At 38.6% G+C, this 18,822-nt stretch overlaps 4 protein-coding genes and 1 long non-coding RNA gene across 6 annotated transcripts; 2 read left to right on the top strand and 3 right to left on the bottom strand.

Annotated features, from left to right (window-relative positions):
* Nucleotides 1–747: 747 nt before the first annotated feature.
* Nucleotides 748–5,395, bottom strand: LOC135624382 (UDP-rhamnose/UDP-galactose transporter 5-like). 2 transcript variants are annotated; one of them, XM_065127913.1, is made up of 6 exons: nt 5,201–5,395; nt 3,863–4,069; nt 2,060–2,244; nt 1,770–1,970; nt 1,461–1,622; nt 748–1,293 (listed from the first exon to the last, which is right to left on the bottom strand). In XM_065127913.1, the coding sequence occupies exons 2-6, from the start codon at nt 3,990–3,992 to the stop codon at nt 964–966; spliced, it is 1,008 nt and encodes a 335-aa protein (XP_064983985.1). In that variant the 5' UTR covers nt 3,993–4,069; nt 5,201–5,395; the 3' UTR covers nt 748–963. The 2 variants fall into 2 exon arrangements, with proteins under 2 accessions (XP_064983985.1, XP_064983984.1); XM_065127912.1 differs by having other exon boundaries at nt 5,231–5,394.
* Nucleotides 5,396–6,219: 824 nt separating this feature from the next.
* LOC135624381 (magnesium-protoporphyrin IX monomethyl ester [oxidative] cyclase, chloroplastic-like) lies at nt 6,220–8,643 on the top strand. The gene is made up of 5 exons (XM_065127911.1): nt 6,220–6,721; nt 6,952–7,016; nt 7,123–7,450; nt 7,551–7,649; nt 8,271–8,643. The coding sequence occupies exons 1-5, from the start codon at nt 6,254–6,256 to the stop codon at nt 8,532–8,534; spliced, it is 1,224 nt and encodes a 407-aa protein (XP_064983983.1). The 5' UTR covers nt 6,220–6,253; the 3' UTR covers nt 8,535–8,643.
* An 827-nt stretch (nt 8,644–9,470) lies between these two features.
* On the bottom strand, nt 9,471–12,189 carry LOC135624383 (calmodulin-like). Its single transcript, XM_065127914.1, has 2 exons — nt 11,969–12,189; nt 9,471–10,138 (listed from the first exon to the last, which is right to left on the bottom strand). Exons 1-2 carry the CDS (start codon nt 12,042–12,044, stop codon nt 9,765–9,767), a joined length of 450 nt encoding a protein of 149 aa, XP_064983986.1. The 5' UTR covers nt 12,045–12,189; the 3' UTR covers nt 9,471–9,764.
* A 613-nt stretch (nt 12,190–12,802) lies between these two features.
* Nucleotides 12,803–16,723, top strand: LOC103999615 (calcium-dependent protein kinase 2). The gene is made up of 8 exons (XM_009421410.3): nt 12,803–13,591; nt 14,138–14,281; nt 14,365–14,517; nt 15,210–15,325; nt 15,659–15,826; nt 15,936–16,063; nt 16,137–16,236; nt 16,348–16,723. The coding sequence occupies exons 1-8, from the start codon at nt 12,919–12,921 to the stop codon at nt 16,438–16,440; spliced, it is 1,575 nt and encodes a 524-aa protein (XP_009419685.2). The 5' UTR covers nt 12,803–12,918; the 3' UTR covers nt 16,441–16,723.
* A 478-nt stretch (nt 16,724–17,201) lies between these two features.
* On the bottom strand, nt 17,202–18,578 carry LOC135624384 (uncharacterized). The gene is made up of 2 exons (XR_010491661.1): nt 18,393–18,578; nt 17,202–17,742 (listed from the first exon to the last, which is right to left on the bottom strand). It is a non-coding gene; the product is annotated as an uncharacterized LOC135624384 (long non-coding RNA).
* Between the last annotated feature and the right edge of the window lie 244 nt (nt 18,579–18,822).

Genomic DNA, 18,822 nt, shown 5'->3' with positions numbered 1-18,822 from the left:
TGTGCTTCCAATATTAACGTGACAGATTTCATGATTGTTTGGCGCCTGTCGCGGATCAGTCTTCTCTGCATGTTTCCTCTCGTGGAGTCCAATGTTCAAGGGTAAATTACTTGCAATTAGGGTTATGGTGCTTTCCATATTGGATGTCATGTCTTTTCTTGGAGTGTAATGTTCATAGTCATATTATTTTTCCTTGTAAACCAAAATGCCAAGTCTTTTAGCTTGCTCTGATTAGCCAATTGATGGTTATGGCTTGGAGCAGCCTCTACAGCAAACAGTGCTTGATTCGTGATGGGTTATCTACGTAGCAAGACGGACGATGTTATGTTGAAACTGTGGCATTTACTGTGTTCTATTCTATCATACAGCTATTGCTAAGCCAGAACGACTGCATGATGCTTTTCAACTTGGAAATTGTAGAATTGTAGCTTATCCCATGAGATGCAAGATTTCGTTCGATTTATCATTATATATGAAAGGTGGATTGGTTCAGCTCAATTTTGGAGGTTAAGAAAATTTTCCAGTTCAATGTGGAACCGATTCTGAACCGTTTAAGTTTTCCCTTACATCAATTTGGCTGCAGTCCATATGTAGCAGTGAAGAGAAGCTGCTTATCTTGATGAGCAGCTATATATATATATATATATATATATATATATATATATATATATATATATATATATATATATATATATCCCTCAACATTTTATGAATGGAACGTCCATATATTACAACAAAAATAAGATATTTAATAAAACGGGATGGAGAATTTTTCTCCTCTATATTTAAATAAGAAAATAATGAAAAATTGTAGTGCCTCAGTCAGCATAACCTGAGGGAATCCTAAAACAATACAAGGATGAAGAAGGAAACCCCCAGCAACTTCTTTTCGGTTCTACTGCATGTGCCAAAGACTGCTCTCAGCTTAGGATTCAACATGTGGGATGATGGAAGAAAAAAAGATCAAACTTTGCCATCGTGTTCTCCTGATTCTGAGAGCAGTCCGTGCTTCTGAGATTTGTCGATGGGCAACGAGTAACTCCATCGCTCTTTCCCCCCTGGTTTCGACGATGCATTTCCGTACCACAACATACCCATAACTGCTAAGATCATTCCGAATATTACCTGTAAATTGAAACCCTCCCTTCCAAATAAGAAGAATCCCAAAACTAAGACGAGGATCGTCTTCATGTGCCCAAGGACCTGAAATGACACTGCTGTGAATCGTCCGATGCAGATGAACTGGCTAAGGTTGGTCCCTACAGCAATGATGCATGACAGAAAGATGAAGAACTGCAGCACACAAATGTTAAAGGAGTTAATAGATGAAGTGTTTGCAGAAAACAGCAAATATAATAGGAGTCAACTTTTATTATGAAAACAAATCATAACATAGGAGAGAACATACACAAGGAGCCACCATAAAAGTTGGCAGTTTGAAAACACCATCAGGTACTTACCACTACGGTTACGTTGTAATCAAATGCGTCCACCCTTTTGCTTGTTAACCAATAATCAACAAAAGGCCCTAACATCAACAGCGACATCGCCTGAGCTGGAGCAGTATGCCCGATGAGGTTGAACGATCCGAGAGAGTATTTCTTTTGAAGAGAATGCACATACTACATAAGCCAGTGAATACAATCAGCATCCGAATTTCAAAAAATTAAAATTAAAAAAACCACTCAGTCTATACGCTATGCAAGAAAACAATATCAACAATGCACAAATGAGAGAGCATTTGCCAATCTGCATATTTATTTACTCACATATTGTTGCAAAGAAGTGCTCCAAACTGCTATGGTCGCAGCTATGAGCCCTCTAGAATTCACGCTCACATCAGAAACTGTGCATATAGCAACTCCAACAAGAACCACCACTATGCTGAGCTTTGTTGCCCTAGAATAACGAATCTTATCAAACACAACCTCAAGAAGACATGATACTGGGATCATACTCAGCTTGGCAATCTGTCATGACATTACAAAAGTTTGTCACTTTGTGAAATTATTTTCCATACCTAAGACAGTGGAAACTATAGTCTGTGATCAGAACGAACCTGATAAAATCCGACGGAATTCCACATCAGACTAACATTCATCCCGACGATTGATAAGTTTGCAAAAAATACATATTTTATAAGCTCAGATAAAGGTAAATGAGAGGTTTGAATGTATCCCAGCCACTTAAATACAATAGTCATGAGTGTGGTTGCGACAAAGTGCAGACCAGTTAATGTTGTAGCTGCAGTTAAGACAGTGCACCACAAAAGAGTTATAAAACAAGCAAAAACACTTGTAAGAGTTAAATGAAATTAAAACTAACATTTAAGTTAGGAACTTCACCAATGGAGTTTATAAATCTATCATTTTTCTCAATTTTATATTTGCTAAGGATTTCATTTTCAAAGCAAGTATGAGGAACAATTCAAGAGCAAAGCAGAGTTAGTATACAAAGCACTTTCTCCACCTAAATCAAAGGACGAGGAAAAATTCAAAAGCAAAGATAAATTGTTATTCCAAAGCAATTTAGTCATCTAAATTCAGGATCTTAAAATCATAAAGCAGTCAAGACCTAATAAAGGATTGTGTTTGCAAAAGTATAAATTATTCAATTTTCGCTAGACTAGATAGTAAAATTTTATATACATGTCATTAGACAGTACTAGAGTTGAGATTTAAGAATTCTTTATGCATCATTTTTTTCAACTGAAATTTTATTCATCTCCCGTTGATTTATTATCAAAGTTTCATAAAGAACAACCTAAAGTAATATAAATAGCTATTGATCACAACTAATTAATAACTCACTAGTATTGGTTTATGTCAGTAACTTGTGATGCATAGGACATATTGTTACACTGAGGCAAGCAATGAAAGGTACATTTACAAAATGGAAGGGCATTGCCAAAGAATTACAGGTGATATTTATGGACTCTGCTTCATATAGCATTATTTTCAATGCTATTCATAAAATTCATAAACGAACTTCCTTGGTTTATTAGACTTGTTTATTATATTTACCTTGATTTACAAAGTTATATAAGCATGCAGAAATACACATCCATTTCGCTTGTGACTTATGCTAAACATTGACATAAGTTGCAGTTGAATCTAAATAATGGTGAAAAGTTGATTGTTTTTATATAACAAGTTTTCTGATTATTGTGTTTCATAATTTATGTTTTCATTTTTTATATAACTGTTTGTGTAGAATATTTTCATACAATGACTAAGACAACAGCAGCTTGAACTAGTGGATTGACATGAAACAACAATTAGAAATATCCAGTCTACAGTGACAGCACCTTATGCAAAGAGGTCAGAAGATATACCAAAGAATGGCTAAATGCTGTCAAGTATGAATTGCTGAAGAACTGTAGTAGTTCATGTGGTAAAAAAATATTAGATGAAAGGAACACCTTACTAGACATGGACACCTAATATAAGAGAGCAGAATATAATGTTACATAACTGTTGAGCATAAACCATACCTGTCAAAAGTACTATTTAGTATTTACAATGCACAAAAAAAAAACAGAATAACATTGAACAGATCAGCTGAAAATCCAAAAATCAGCAATAAATAGCACAATTGCAACAATATAGATATTAAACTTACAAATTTTCATACAAAGAAGAAAAAAAAGCAAAATATCAAGAGCCATTAATCTTTTAATGTCTATAGTTTCAAGATAACATAATCATTAAAGAGAAAACACGGAACACTTAACTCAATAAGAATTGTACATAATGAAAATGGGACACTGTTTCTTACAAGCATGGAATTTTTTAGATATCTACTTGTTTTATGCCCTAAATATTATGAGAAAATCATAAAAAGGAAATTTCTATGGGCTTACCGAAACTGAATTGATGAGTAGCCATTAAGGCCTTGTTGACCATGATAACTCCAACAGATGTTAGAATATTGAACATCCAAGCAGCTGCATCTAACGGTGCCTTCCTATCACTCTTGCTTGCAGGTGCCATGGCGTCGATTGTGTACTACCGGTCAAGCTTAGTTTATAAATCTCCAAACGATGGCTTGCATAGCAACACGGATGAACCTACATCAGAAACCACGAGCTCAAACAAAGTCAATTACTCGTTATGAACAATAAATGCATTTCAAAAGGCACTGATCTCAGCAGATATCCTCAAAATTTCCACTTAGATTTTCAATCCATCAATTGTTATCAACTTCTATTGCATCATGGTTTCAATGTATAAAAAATTGTGATTCCTTTAATATGTCTATTTCTCCATTTATTTATACATTGATCTCAGAGGCACTAGAAATGAAAGAAAGTAGTCCAGAGGCAGCTCTACTCCACTGACAGAAAACCTCCAGATGTTAGACTTATTATAGGGGCCAAAATGCCCAATAGGGACATAAAATATAGGATAGTCAGGACAGCTCCACTTAACCTGTAAAAACATGCGTCATGAACAGATGAAGCGGACAAAACAGTGATTAGCTTTCGCAGGTAAACAAAACAATTCTACTTAACAATGGAATATCACAAGGTCTAACACTATTTAAAGGACGGATTTTAAGCTATATCCATCGAAGTACGTGCAACTTAATCTTGACCGCCCAATTGTACCGCATCTTAAGATAAAGTCAGCCTTCAAATGCCTTGCAATGCTATCAAGGAATCATCACATTACAGTCAATAAAGATCTACAGGCATGTCTATGAGAAGGAAAAGCCACCGAAGTCGGAGTGACTGTCGAGTTCGTTGATACGATTCATGCAAATGTTGCAAGAACCCTAATACCCCACCAGGAATAGGGTAAAAAACCCTATAAAGTACATCGATCTCGACAGTTCAACTACCCAAAATTCACTTGCATAGTCAGGGTATAAAGACTTATTTAAGTCGAATCTTGAATCATTGATCCCTCGTTACTCTCCTTTTCTCCCTTTTCTACATCTTCACACCCTTCACAAAGCCCCTTTCTTTTAATCCGAAAAAACCTCAAGAAAATATTAGTCCGGCAGATTCGTCACCGACTGCTTCCTCGTAAGAATCAAGAAACCATTTCAGATCATAACGACAAAACCCCCACAGCGATTCCACTGCTCACGCACCCACAAGCACATCGGAATCGTCCAAGATCGGAAAGAATGAAGAGAATTCAGAATAAAGGTAGAAACAACGACGATCGTCCGACGTATAACAGATCCAACTCACTGGATCCGGCCGAGAAAGATCAAAACCTACCTCGGGCAAATCGTGGACCCGCGCCTCCTGCACCGACGCATTCGATCGCGTAAGGAACCTAACCGAGCGTTCCGATCTGAGACGCGTTCGGCAGCAGCGGGGATTCCTTCTTCTTCTGTTCGCCTCTCGATTTCTTTTCTTGCTTTTTTTTTTTTTCCTCTCTTTTGGTCCGCGGAAATTATATATAAGTATATATGTATATATATAATATAAATTATACACCTTCAAAATGAGTGGTTTTTATATTTATCTCTTTGAATTTGAGTTCATATCTTTCGAAAATAATTATTTATCCCTTGAAATTTATGTTTATATGTTTTTGTCAAAGTATATGCTGATGTTTAATAATAATCTTTAGAAATACGATTAAAGCATGAAAAGAAAGGTGAAAAAGAAGAGAGATGAAAATAGATAATAGAATGATGAATGAGGATAACAACAATAGTTTAGGCATTTGGGAATAATTAGTAATGATTAATTATAATTTATTGAATGGATGCCAAGAGACATACTTGAAGGGTTTAATTATTCGGAGATATATTTACTATATTAAATTGGAGGAAGAAATTAGACTATTTTTAAAATATGATCAATAGAAATGCAAAAAGAAGTTATTTTTTATATAAATTTTGATAATTATCTTCCATCTCATTATCTTAATTGAGCAACATTCCGATAAAAAAAATTGCATAATTTAAACTTATTTTAGATGACAAGTACGTTCAAGCGCAACCCTAACAAAAATTAAATTAAATTAACTTACTACCACAACCAAAAATAAACTGTATTCTCGACCAGGTGTCGTCAGCATGGACATCTGTATCTATCCTGGCCAATGCTTCTAATTCTATCCGACTGCACACCAAATGGTTCTCTTGACACATGCCACCATCTCATTAGAAGCTATAGATTTCATGGATGAGAGCCCCAATCCCTCCACTTCAAAGATTTGCTGCCTCTCGTCTTCTTATAGCCTCAAACCCTTACCGATTCCCTCAAAGCTCATTCTAAGAGGGAGCAAAAATGGCAGCAGCAGCAGCAGAGCTGGCTCTCATGAAGCCCATCAACCCCATCTCCAAGTTCAGAAAAGGTGGCACCTTGAGGCCTCGCAGCTCCCAACTCAGAGTCTTGGCTTCTTCGCAGTCCGGCGCCACTGCTGCCGCCGCGCCTAAGAAGAAGAAGTCGGGCAAGACCGAGATAAACGAGACACTGCTGACGCCCAGGTTCTACACCACGGACTTCGACGAGATGGAGCAGCTGTTCAACACCGAGATTAACAAGAAGCTGAACCAGGCGGAGTTCGAGGCGCTGCTCAACGAGTTCAAGACCGACTACAACCAGACGCACTTCGTCCGCAACCCCGAGTTCAAGGAAGCGGCGGACAAGATGCAGGGGCCTCTGAGGCAGATCTTCGTGGAGTTCTTGGAGCGGTCGTGCACCGCCGAGTTCTCTGGCTTCTTGCTCTACAAGGAGCTCGGGCGAAGGCTCAAGGTCGGACCCTTCATCCCCATTCTCTTTTAGCAGTCTGAGCTTCCAATAACAGCTTTGCTCTGTGTCGAAGCTGTAATCTTTGAATGAGTTCTTTCTCGAAGACAACAGTAGCTGCTTCCTGTGAATTTACCAAAACCTACATTTTTATTATTATTTCATCACATTAATCATCAAATAATAGTCGGAATAGTTTTTTTTGTCACTAACCTTCGACAAAAATCTGGAGACAGAAAACCAACCCTGTTGTGGCTGAGATCTTCTCCCTCATGTCCAGAGATGAAGCCAGGCATGCTGGGTAAGTAGAGCAGCTGGTCATTCTACTTTAAAGAGCCATTATTTTCTTGTGACATGTAGCCTTGGATGCATCACATTTCTAATCTTAGGATTGTAAACTTATGCAGATTTCTGAACAAAGGGCTTTCTGATTTCAACTTGGCATTGGATCTGGGTTTCCTTACAAAGGCTAGGAAGTACACATTCTTCAAGCCAAAGTTCATCTTCTATGCAACATACCTATCTGAAAAGATTGGGTACTGGAGATACATCACCATATACAGGCACCTGAAGGCCAATCCTGAATTCCAACTCTATCCAATCTTCAAGTACTTTGAGAACTGGTGCCAGGATGAGAACAGGCATGGTGACTTCTTCTCTGCTTTGCTCAAAGCTCAGCCACAGTTCCTTAATGACTGGAAGGCCAAGCTGTGGTCTCGATTCTTCTGCCTCTCGGTATTTCTCTCTTTTTCCTGTCAACACCATATTAGGCAATGAGGTCTTTCATTATCAAAGCTAATGAGAACTGTTTGCATCAAACTCACAATTATGGCAGGTCTATGTGACCATGTACCTGAATGATTGCCAGCGAACAGCTTTCTATGAAGGAATTGGCCTCGACACCAAAGAATTCGACATGCATGTCATCATTGAGGTAATCCTAATATAGCCAGTTCAGCTTTGCTTATTTATTAACCAGATAGCAAGCACACAGAGGAAAACTTGGCATTCTATGCTGCCATGAGCATCCTTCTAACTTACTGAATTCTCAAGGATCAGAAGGAGCTGAGATTTTTATATACAAATGAAGATTTTCAACTGCAAGGAGAGAAAAAAAAATGTGATGCATGTCAAAAATACAAATTGACTGTGGCATGGAACTTTGATACTTTAACACTGTGTTATAATCTAATTAGGAGACAAAAGAAAAAAATACCCTTCCTCTTTTATTTATCAGACTCTAAAGCAGCTGATCACACATCCAGACAACAGATTGTGACACAATTGTAGATGAACAGGAATTCTCTTATAATCTTCCTACTCATGAAAGAATGATAACAAGTGGTAAGACTACAATGCATGTCATGATGCAGCACTAGCTTTTGTCATCAGATGATAATATATGAACTTCTTTTCTAGGAGAGACTTAGAGGAACAGATTTATAATGTCATACGGCACACTCACTCATATGCAAAAACTAAATTCTGTAAGTCAGTGTCATAGTACAAATTGATGTTTACTTGGGTACTCACATTGCCAAATTGATGGTCGCAGACAAACCGCACCACCGCAAGGATTTTCCCAGCTGTTTTGGATGTCGAAAATCCCGAGTTCAAGAGGAAGCTGGAAAGAATGGTGGAGATCAATGAGAAGCTGGTTGCCGTTGGTGAGAGCCAGGATATTCCTGTGGTGAAGAACTTGAAGAGGATACCTCTCATTGCTGGACTGGTGTCTGAGCTTGTGGCTGCCTACCTCATGCCCCCTGTTGAGTCTGGATCTGTTGACTTTGCTGATTTTGAAGCACAAATTGTTTACTGATTCTTGTAGAAGACTAGCTGAGTATGCATCAATTGTTCAAACACACAACTGATATCTTTCAGTGTACTCTTATTACCAGTTGAAAACATATTGATGCATGTTTCAGTCATCTAATATCAACTGATCCAGAACAATTTGTCCAGCGCAAGCTGGTTCAAGCACATTGAGAGTAGATACTGCAATTTCAAGCTTCACTATTTGAATAACCTGAAACACCATGATCTTGTTGCTTGTGCTCTCACAGGCATGCACTAAGTTCCTAGACATTACATAAATCTCTTTTTTTTTTTCAGAAAAAAACTCAGTTCCCAACATCTAATTTAAGCAGTGTATTTTGTAAAGAAATTAGGATCAACCCAAGTAATGTAATTGCGTCAAGAAGCCACAAACAAGGCCACCAGAAAATGGAATGCTGACCAAAAGACAGTTGTAACAAGGCCATCAGAAAATGATATACTGAACAGAAAGTTGCAAAATGTTGTCCAGGAAAATGATTAATGGAAAAATATATTTCATCCAAGCAATAGCTAGATATGATGCACAGAACTTGTCACCCACATAGATTTTTCTGCTCTGTAAAAACTATTTTATAAGGGAAGCAAAAAAATGGAAAATTTTATCAGATTATAACTACACATGGCATATGCTAGTCGACAAAAATCCATTAGTTTCTTGATGGTAGGAGAGTATTTTAAGACATTTTATATTTTACATATGCAACCTGGTGGTACAGAATGATCTACTACTTCCTGGATCTGAAGCAAATTGACTGCTGAAGTATTAAACGGCCAACTCACTACAGAAGGCTTCGACAAACCAAGAGTTCTGGGATTGGAAGGGGTTCAGATGTATTTAGCCTGAATCCTCACAAATCAATTCAAGCATGCCAAGCAGCAATTGAGTAGCATCACTGCAGCATTAGTTACAACATAATCATAAAGGAAAAAAACAAAGAAGAGTTGCATATATAATTAACCAAGTGACATGATGTCTTCCTTGTTACAAGTTGGGAGAGTTGAATAAAAGACAAAACAATTGTCCACATATTACATCCAAGCAAAACTCATAGCACCATAAGTAAAGCAGGTTTCATACATAGGCAACCTAGCACAACAGAACCACACATGAACAGAGATAAAGGGGGAAGAAGGCCGAGCAATCTAGTAAACATGATTATTGAGATAACTACCTGGATAGGCATAGTCACAATTTATTTTATTCTCTGATGACTCATTTTGCCATCATGATTTTCACAAACTCATCATAATTGATTTGACCATCACCATCGACATCAGCTTCACGAATCATCTCATCAACTTCTTCATCTGTCAACTTCTCACCAAGGTTTGTCATGACATGACGGAGTTCAGCAGCAGAGATAAAACCATTTTGGTCCTTGTCAAAAACTCTGAAGGCTTCCTTCAGCTCCTCTTCGGAGTCAGTATCCTTCATCTTGCGAGCCATCAAATTGAGAAACTCAGGAAAGTCAATCGTCCCATTACCATCTGCATCAACCTCATTTATCATGTCCTGTAACTCTGCTTCTGTAGGGTTCTGGCCTAGAGAACGCATCACAGTCCCAAGCTCCTTAGTGGTGATGCAACCTGTTAAAATTCCAAAAAGAATAAATACACTACTAAAATTTGGAGCAAAGTTTATCCCATTTAACATTATGTATCGAAAAGAAAAATCCAAATAAGTATTTTTGCTCCAGTCATTGATAGATCTACAGCGAATAACAGAAGTTAGAACTTTTCAAAGCTTGTCAGAAGCATACAGGATAAAACTAGCAAATGTGTAGATTTAGAAACTTGCTAAACCAAATAAAACATAATAAAATATATAGTATATTTGTATAACACTCATTTCCACAAATGGTTCAGAAGCTGTATTAGCATGCATTAGTATCTTAAAATTAAGAGTGTAAACTAGCTGAGCTCCACCAAGCTAGCCCTAGCTCAAGTCCATCAAGCCAGCTCATCTGATTGCAAGCATTGCTGCTCTGTTCAAGATCAGCCCATTTAGCAGATCACTAAGAGCTTAAGGCTAATTAAGTCTTTCACAAGTATATAGACTTTCTTAATTCAAGCTAAAACAGTTACAATTTTCCTTCTTCTTTATAACAATGCACATTAGTAAGTTTGGCTAGTCGCAACAAACAAAAATTTTGTTCCTATAAAGAAAAATGTTAATTTATATATCATAACTACATATTGCATAGTAGGCAAGGCTCAAACTCGGCTTATTTATTGAAGGAACTAAACAAGAAAGAATTTGATTGTTTACACATTAAGCCAAAAATAAACTGCTTGTAAACAACTTGCTAGTCTGACAGCAGTTTGGTACTTCAATGAAGTCATTTAACTTGTTTAAATTCTTCGAGTGCAAATTTCAACATTTACCATTCTCCAATTATGGCCTGGATCCTCGTAGTGTGTGTGTATATATTGTCCCCTTTTAACCATGTATCATAGTACTGTTTTTGCTGTCCATAAGTGTACGTACTAGTTTTGCAACATATATAGAATTGTGATACAGATATCAAGCCGTACCAGTTTTATATAGGTGGCAAGTCGATGATGATTATGGATCTCTCAGTCCCCCTTTATCCCATCTTAATTGCATTCCTCGCAAATCTTATTTATCTTTTTCCAAGAAACTGGTAGTTGGGCCTGCTATAAGTTATCTTTTCAAAGTAAATTATCATTTTTTTTTCTTTTGGTTGGCATTGCATCAACTAAACCAACCATTATTTTCACCGATTTCCCAACTTTAAAGCACCTATCTTTCGTTGTTTAATCATCCAATATGGCACATCAATCATGCGACGGTAACACCAGGAGACAGACTTGCTAGCTTGGACAAAAGGTGATAAGACAAACTTTTATTGTTTTTTTTTCTAAATATATAAGATAAGAATCTCACCTAACATAAGAACTTGTAGGTTCACCTAAATATATAAGGTAAAAAAGTTGCTGTTAAGACAAACCTGTTTACATTATTGTTTGTTTTTCTCACTTTGTAAGAAGATATATTTCTAAAGCAACGTAATATTTCTCACATTTTGAAAACCCTAAATCTTGAGAGGAAGGTATAATAAATGTTTTCGCAGATGAATTTTGCTCCATTACTAAAAGATACAACCAGAAAGACTCGTACAACAGAACCTAAAACCCACGTTACACCACTGATGAACCCTAATGTAAGCACAATGGATCACTATACGTAGAAAAACAAAGGAAAATATAAAGAATCACAGGAACAATCTAGTGGGGACAGAATGAATAAACCAAAAATCACTCTGCTCCAACAGAAAGCAGAACAACCACAAGCATCCAAGAATCGGCAAAAGTACACAAAAATCGAAATGACAATCAAGAAAGAGACAGAAATTAGTAATACAAACGATTAGCATCGGATCGACGGGATCTAACCATCTCCGTCTTTGTCGAACAAGCTGAAGGCCTCCTTGAACTCAGAGATCTGGTCGTCGGTGAGCTGCTCCGCCATTCCTCCTCAGGGGATCGAGTGCAAGAGCGATCCGGAGACCCGCAGTGAAGGAAGGGGAAGTAAGAGGAAGAGGCAAAAGCGAGATCTCAAAGCACTCCGACGCCCGCCTTTATAGAAGCCCCATCGATCAACGGCACGTCGACGGTCCCGTAACGGACGTCATCGCCGTTTTAAGGTTAAAAAGTATCCGAAGTACCTTTAATGGTCCAAAATGACAATTTACTCCTCCACTTTTCTCATTTTCTAGTGTATACTTGGCGACATTCTGACCGTCTGATCGTTAGGCAACGGTCCCAATTAGACGATGTTTGTTAACAACGTGTGAAGTTGGGAAATAGTTCCGAGATTTAGTCAAAGTCATGAGGGCATGAAAGGCAAAACGCTTAGCAGCATCATATATTCTCCTCTACTTTTTATATGTGGCTTTCATTCCTTACTCGTAGTCTTTGGATTTCAGTTGGGCCTCTGGGGCCCAATTGGAGGCTCAAGATGTCAATCCAATTAACTATGTCTAAAGGGCCACCGTGGCCCAAGTGATCACTTAAATCTAAAATTGGGTTTATTTTAACCTTAATTGAGATAAAAATAATAATAATTTGAAAATATGATGTGTTAATATTATTGAAAGTTTCAATTTATAAGATTTAGAGATAAAAGAAAAAAAGAAATCTTTTTGTAGACAAAATACAGTTGGGTTCCCGCTAATTTCTCTACACCTCTACTCCAACCACCCCTCCCAACTCCCCTCCATGCACAACTCATATCCTCCCTTAATCCTCTCTTTCCTTCGGAGTCCCCAAAACTTACCCCGTGCCCCTTCTCCATCATGCGACGGCCTCTCCTTGCGCTATAGCCCAACTCCGCCTCCTCCTCCATGGGCAACTGCTTCACCAAGAACCCCACCAACCCCGCCCCGGCCGAGGGTGAGGGCGAGGCAGGCGCGGATCCGGTCCCGAGCTCCGCCCCCGACGATGCCCCCGTCCAGAAGGCCCCGATCCCTACGGCGGCCTTCACCCCGCCCTCCAAACCGACCGCCATCGGCCCGGTTCTTGGCCGCCCGATGGAGGACGTTCGCACCACATACTCCCTCGGGAAGGAGCTCGGCCGGGGCCAATTCGGCGTGACGCATCTTTGCACCCACAAGGCTACCGGGGAGAAGCTGGCCTGCAAGACCATCGCCAAGCGGAAGCTTACCAACAAGGAGGACATCGAGGACGTCCGGAGGGAGGTCCAGATCATGTACCACCTGTCGGGGCAGCCCAACATCGTGGAGCTGAAGGGGGCGTACGAGGACAAGCAGTCGGTGCACCTGGTGATGGAGCTGTGCGCTGGCGGGGAGCTGTTCGACCGGATCATCGCGAGAGGGCATTACACCGAGCGGGCGGCCGCGTCGCTGCTGCGGACCATCGTGCAGATCGTGCATACCTGCCACTCCATGGGGGTGATGCATAGAGACCTCAAGCCGGAGAACTTCCTCTTGCTTAGCAAGGACGAAGACGCGCCTCTCAAGGCCACCGATTTCGGGCTCTCCGTTTTCTTCAAGCAAGGTACAATTCCTCCATCCGCCTTGGTCAATTCGATCCGTTTCTCTCTTCCTTCTCGTTCTCATCCTTTCCCCTTTCTTTAACAGAGCTACTTCTTATGTGGTGATTTAATGCAAAGCAATTTGGAAAAATACATAGTAAAAAGAAACAACAATCCAACAATGCCTTTCTTCCGTAGATAAACAGAAAGGCATTGGAAGCTAATGCCTGCACATGGATCTAATCGTGATGTTACAACAATGAAAAGCTCAAACTCTTTTACCAAGTCAGATACAGATCACCACATCCTATTGTTATCTAATAGACAAATTTGTATATATTCTTAATACTTCTTCTGATCGGATAAAGAGTTTCTGTTCGACATAAAACCTATGAAAAATTCTCTCCTTTCTGTGGTGGTATGTTGTCCGGTCATTCTCATTTCGGTGCTTGTGTTTAATGTTCTACATTTTTTTCTATGAGCAATTGTGTTTAACATCTTTTCCATACAGCATTTGTTCTTATCCATGTTATCTGGCTGATTGCTTCACTAAGATCTTCCCTAAACAGGAGAAGTATTCAAAGACATAGTCGGCAGCGCATATTACATAGCACCTGAAGTTCTCAAGCGAAGATACGGGCCAGAAGCTGATATCTGGAGCATAGGGGTGATGCTCTATATTTTTCTATGTGGAGTTCCTCCTTTCTGGGCTGGTAATTTTCTTTTACTCTGCAATCTGCAGCCGATACTGCCTAAGTCGAGAAAAACAAAGTCAAACTAAGGTGTTTTCCAACAGAATCTGAACAGGGGATCTTCAATGCTATTCTGAGAGGACAGATTGACTTCACAAGTGATCCATGGCCTAACATTTCACCTGGTGCTAAGGATCTTGTGAGAAAGATGCTAAATTTGGATCCAAAACAGAGGCTAACAGCATTTGAAGTTCTCAGTATGATCTATTTTCCGGATAATAAATTTCTTAACTTACTAGCATTACTAGCTTTGTTTTTCTCTGGGCAGCAATTTGATCTATGTCAACTCTGGTTGGTGGTGTCCCACCTCAAAAGCTTAGTTGTAAAACAATTAATGTGTTTTTAGTCTGCAAAAGTAGGTTTCTTGTATAGTTCATATGCATAGCAGAACATGTCTAGCAGTTGTTTGTCTATTCTTCATTAATAGACACTCATGCATTCTTTAGCTATGTTTCATTTTTAGTTTGCTTGCAATTGCATTGCATAACCAATTCTTAATTATCACACAGCAAGCCATTTATTTGGCTGAAAATCTTGGAGTAATAAATTACATCCAAAGAGAAAAAGGACAAAAATGCATCTAACTTTTGGTTGGTGAAGCCCTAATGGTAATCAAACATAGTTCTTACACCTTGGCAAGATCAGATGGACAGAAAAATTAAGACAAAAAAAATCATTTCTTATATGTTTTGTTCTTTTCTTCTTTTCGAGGGGAAGAAAAAAATGTGAGGTCACATGTAAAAGGCAAATCCTAGAATCTCCTACTCTAAATATGGTCTCTTTCCTTTTCTTTTTTTTTTTTCTGAATCTGTAGTTTCTTTCCATGGAATCTTATGGAAGATTGCATTTGGTGCAAGTTGTCTCATCTAATTATGAGCTTATAATGCAGACCATCCTTGGATCAAAGAAGATGGAGAAGCACCTGATACACCACTTGACAATGCAGTTCTCAACAGACTGAAACAGTTCACAGCAATGAACCATTTCAAGAAAGCTGCTTTAAGGGTAAACTTCTTGCCTCCCAATTCACATGTTGCATCAATTCAAGGGTAAACTTCTTGACCATAATTTCTTAGTAACACAAATTAAGGATCACTAATGGGAACCGATTCATACTACACACACCTCAACTGTTTCTTGTAGAAATTTACATTAGATAGAATCACAGTGGCATGGCTAGCAGCATAAGCATGCTGATTAACTGGATATCCTACAAGACATTGCTCTATTTGAGCAACAGCCTAGAAGAAGAATTTTTTTTATCTTCGAAGAGACTGAAAGAAAAAGGCATTCATAACTCAAAATGCAGTTGTCAGCTTTTGATGCATATATCTGCAGGTAATAGCAGGATGCTTATCTGAGGAAGAGATCAGAGGGCTGAAGGAAATGTTCAAAAATATGGATTCTGACAATAGTGGAACCATAACTCTTGAAGAACTGAAACAAGGTCTTGCTAAGCAAGGAACAAAGCTATCAGAGAATGAAGTCAAACAGCTAATGGAAGCTGTATGTTCTATATGCATTAAAATCCTACTAATAAATTCAATCAGTCTATCTAGAAGGAAAGAGCCAAGTTTCTGTACTAACACTTCTGACAATACGATACTGAACGCAGGCTGATGCAGATGGGAACGGAACCATAGATTATGATGAGTTCATTACAGCGACAATGCACATGAACAGAATGGGCAGAGAAGAACATCTGTATACAGCTTTCCAGTACTTTGATACGGACAACAGCGGGTAAGTTATGACCAAACTGATAGTACAACACAATTTTTTTTCCTTTAATCAATATTTCTCCCTTCTTCTTTAGCTATATTACTAGGGAAGAACTTGAGCAAGCTCTGAAAGAGAAGGGGCTGTATGACGAAAAGGAGATCAAGAACATAATTTCTGAAGCTGATGTGGACAATGTAAGTTGGTTGATATAGGCCATGCAGCAGCATAAATCTGCCTAATACTAGAGAATTAGGGACTCAGAAATCAAACATAAATTTTGTTTTCTTCTTGCTTTCAATTCACAGGATGGAAGAATTAATTATGATGAGTTTGCGGCCATGATGAGAAAAGGGAACCCTGAACCAAATCCAAAGAAAAGAAGAGATGTGGTTATTTAACCTGAGCATGTAAAAGAGGGAGGAGAGGATCAGTTCTGTTTGAACTTGACTATGTATCCTATACTTTGGTGTGGTGGAGAAATCATGCAGAAGATTGAAGGCTAATTATGGGGGCAGGGAAGTGAGGATATTTCATGTACAAATCTTGCTTGTGGGGATTAAATTAGGCGGAGAAGTGATCAAACATCTTTATGGCATATAAAGGTGTTAGCTTTTGTGAACTTTATACAGAGTTAAACAATCTTATGTGAGCTAATGCCAGTGAAAATTTTAGCAATGCAAATTGAATCATTACCCGAACAACAGTATTAGTACCATGAATAATTGTATACCCTAATTTTCCTCACCAACCATTACCACAGCTATTAATAGTTTGCATTTAAAAAACATATTAAGCTAATCCAAAATAAATTAATGACACAAACTTGACTATTAAAGTCCAAGCCACCAATATCATGTTAGACCACAGAAATTATAATGAATTAAACCATAGCACAGAAGCAACATTGGTAGAAATTAAACTTCTTTAAATGAGAACTAATAGAACAAACTAGAATTGATCAAAAAATCTCTGGTAAAGCTAATTATTTACTGACACCACCAACCGGCTGATTTTATCCGACAAACATACTATTCAGTATCCTTCTGACTAGTTTCATTTGAGGAATTCCACTTATAATAAATGTCAAAAAAAGGTTCTATTAACAGAAGAGCCACCTGTGGCATGGAGAATAAGCCTTAACAGCACAGAACCATAAAACTGATCCTATAAATTGCTCTTATTTCAAATTGAGATATGCAAATACATAAAATGATGACCACAATCAGACCAACAACCCTTTTATTAGCAAAATAATACATTTTCACAACCTGGCCAAGATGGGTAAGAGAAAGGGCAGGCAGAGGTACCTGCTACACTGAGTTAACTAAGCTCAACATAAACTTGTGATTAGAACTTGAGAAAATTCCTGGAGGAGTTGAATAGAAATTGAAGTAGCCTCCACTGCTTCCAGAAGGAATTTTGGCATAAGGCCTCTTTTTCTGTTGAAGCATATCACCCTCCCCATGAGCAAAATGACAAAAGTTTCCAAACTGACAGACTTCAGCAGTGTTAAAACAGCTGCAGAGTGTTGTCTTGTAACCACTAGTTGCAATCCTTGGATTTCCATCTGCGATGTCTGCTTTCTGCTGCATGGCAGAAGCAGGTGCAGCAGAGTCTGGGAGCTCAGGGCCCAGACCCAAAGATCCAAGATCCCCAGGTACATCTTGGATATGCCTTCTACCCATAGTATATCAACATTTCTATTAAACGGAAAATGATTTCTAGTTATATCTTCCAACAAAGATAGCCATTACCAAGAATCATAATCCAATGTTGGATTTTCCATTGATGAAAATTACAAATGCCACACTCAATTGTCTATTGCAATTTGATAGTACAGCGAATCAATCATTGGTCCAATGAACATTTAAAAAAGCACATAGACCTTTCTCCAGGTTGGTGGCTCTTTTCAATTGGAGAACTCACAAATGGAAAATTGCATGTGCTGGTTGACCAAATCTGGGAAATGATTTGCTCATAATATGCATTATGAAAAGATGAAATTTTGATCTAAAAGTCTTAGGAAGCTTTTTTTTTTCTTAAAAAGTTCAATCATTACTTGGGTCTACATTCATCGTGTTTCCTGGTCGTTAGATGAGAGTCCCAAAGTAGTATCATTTAGCAATCGATCACTAGAACTAAAACTTGAAAAGCACTAGTTCTTAAAACTCCATCCTACCGAGTAAAAAACATCTTTTAAGGAGAAGATACATACTCCGAGTACTTTTCCCAGAAAACCAAAGCGAAAGCCCCTACTTTTCATGCCATCTGCCTTGTGACTAAAAGATACTCGATGGCACCATCCAAATTCTCCAAACGAAAGAAGAAAGAAAAAGATAAGTATGCTTACCTGCAGGCCACCGGCCCCTCCGGCGAATTGCTGGAATCCGCCCCGATCCTGAGGTGTCCGCCGGTTTCATGCGCAGTCGCTTCGGCAGGGGGATTGGGAGAGACCGACTCGAAACGAGAACCGTGTCGATGGCCCACGAAACGGACTGGACTGGACCGGCCCAGTTGGTGCAAGCGTGAACTTTCATAGCAGGGCAGATCAAACCCGGGTCTTGATTCGACCGGTCCAATTGAATTAAATTGGAAGTCTGACCGGTCCAATTGAAATCATGAAGGGCTATTGTCCAAATCATGGTTTACATGTCCATCAATATTTTATCCTTCTGGTACAAATTAAGATATTATTCCGACCGGACATCGTACCTAATCACGTGAAATATTATTAATAATAAGTAATAAAAAAGGGCAATATGGATATTTAGGTCCAAAAA

Source organism: Musa acuminata, chromosome BXJ2-10, assembly GCF_036884655.1.
Source record: "Musa acuminata AAA Group cultivar baxijiao chromosome BXJ2-10, Cavendish_Baxijiao_AAA, whole genome shotgun sequence".
NCBI classification, from domain to species: domain Eukaryota; kingdom Viridiplantae; phylum Streptophyta; class Magnoliopsida; order Zingiberales; family Musaceae; genus Musa; species Musa acuminata.
Note: the sequence above shows the minus strand (reverse complement) of the source record. Positions and strands in the feature narration are given on the sequence as shown.

Bases quoted from the DNA above. Each gene is read 5' to 3' on its own strand.
- LOC135624382 (XM_065127913.1), bottom strand. From the start codon at position 3,992: ATGGCACCTGCAAGCAAGAGTGATAGGAAGGCACCGTTAGATGCAGCT. The intron at 1,971-2,059 runs GTTCGTTCTGAT...ATGTCATGACAG, and splicing joins ATTCCGTCGGATTTTATCAG to ATTGCCAAGCTGAGTATGAT. The intron at 1,623-1,769 runs GTGAGTAAATAA...TGGCTTATGTAG, and splicing joins GCACTTCTTTGCAACAATAT to TATGTGCATTCTCTTCAAAA.
- LOC135624381 (XM_065127911.1), top strand. From the start codon at position 6,254: ATGGCAGCAGCAGCAGCAGAGCTGGCTCTCATGAAGCCCATCAACCCC. The intron at 6,722-6,951 runs GTCGGACCCTTC...ATCTGGAGACAG, and splicing joins AGCTCGGGCGAAGGCTCAAG to AAAACCAACCCTGTTGTGGC. The intron at 7,017-7,122 runs GTAAGTAGAGCA...AAACTTATGCAG, and splicing joins GATGAAGCCAGGCATGCTGG to ATTTCTGAACAAAGGGCTTT.
- LOC135624383 (XM_065127914.1), bottom strand. From the start codon at position 12,044: ATGGCGGAGCAGCTCACCGACGACCAGATCTCTGAGTTCAAGGAGGCC. The intron at 10,139-11,968 runs GTTAGATCCCGT...GAATTTTAACAG, and splicing joins GTTCGACAAAGACGGAGATG to GTTGCATCACCACTAAGGAG.
- LOC103999615 (XM_009421410.3), top strand. From the start codon at position 12,919: ATGGGCAACTGCTTCACCAAGAACCCCACCAACCCCGCCCCGGCCGAG. The intron at 14,282-14,364 runs GTAATTTTCTTT...GTTTTCCAACAG, and splicing joins AGTTCCTCCTTTCTGGGCTG to AATCTGAACAGGGGATCTTC. The intron at 16,064-16,136 runs GTAAGTTATGAC...CTTCTTCTTTAG, and splicing joins TTTGATACGGACAACAGCGG to CTATATTACTAGGGAAGAAC.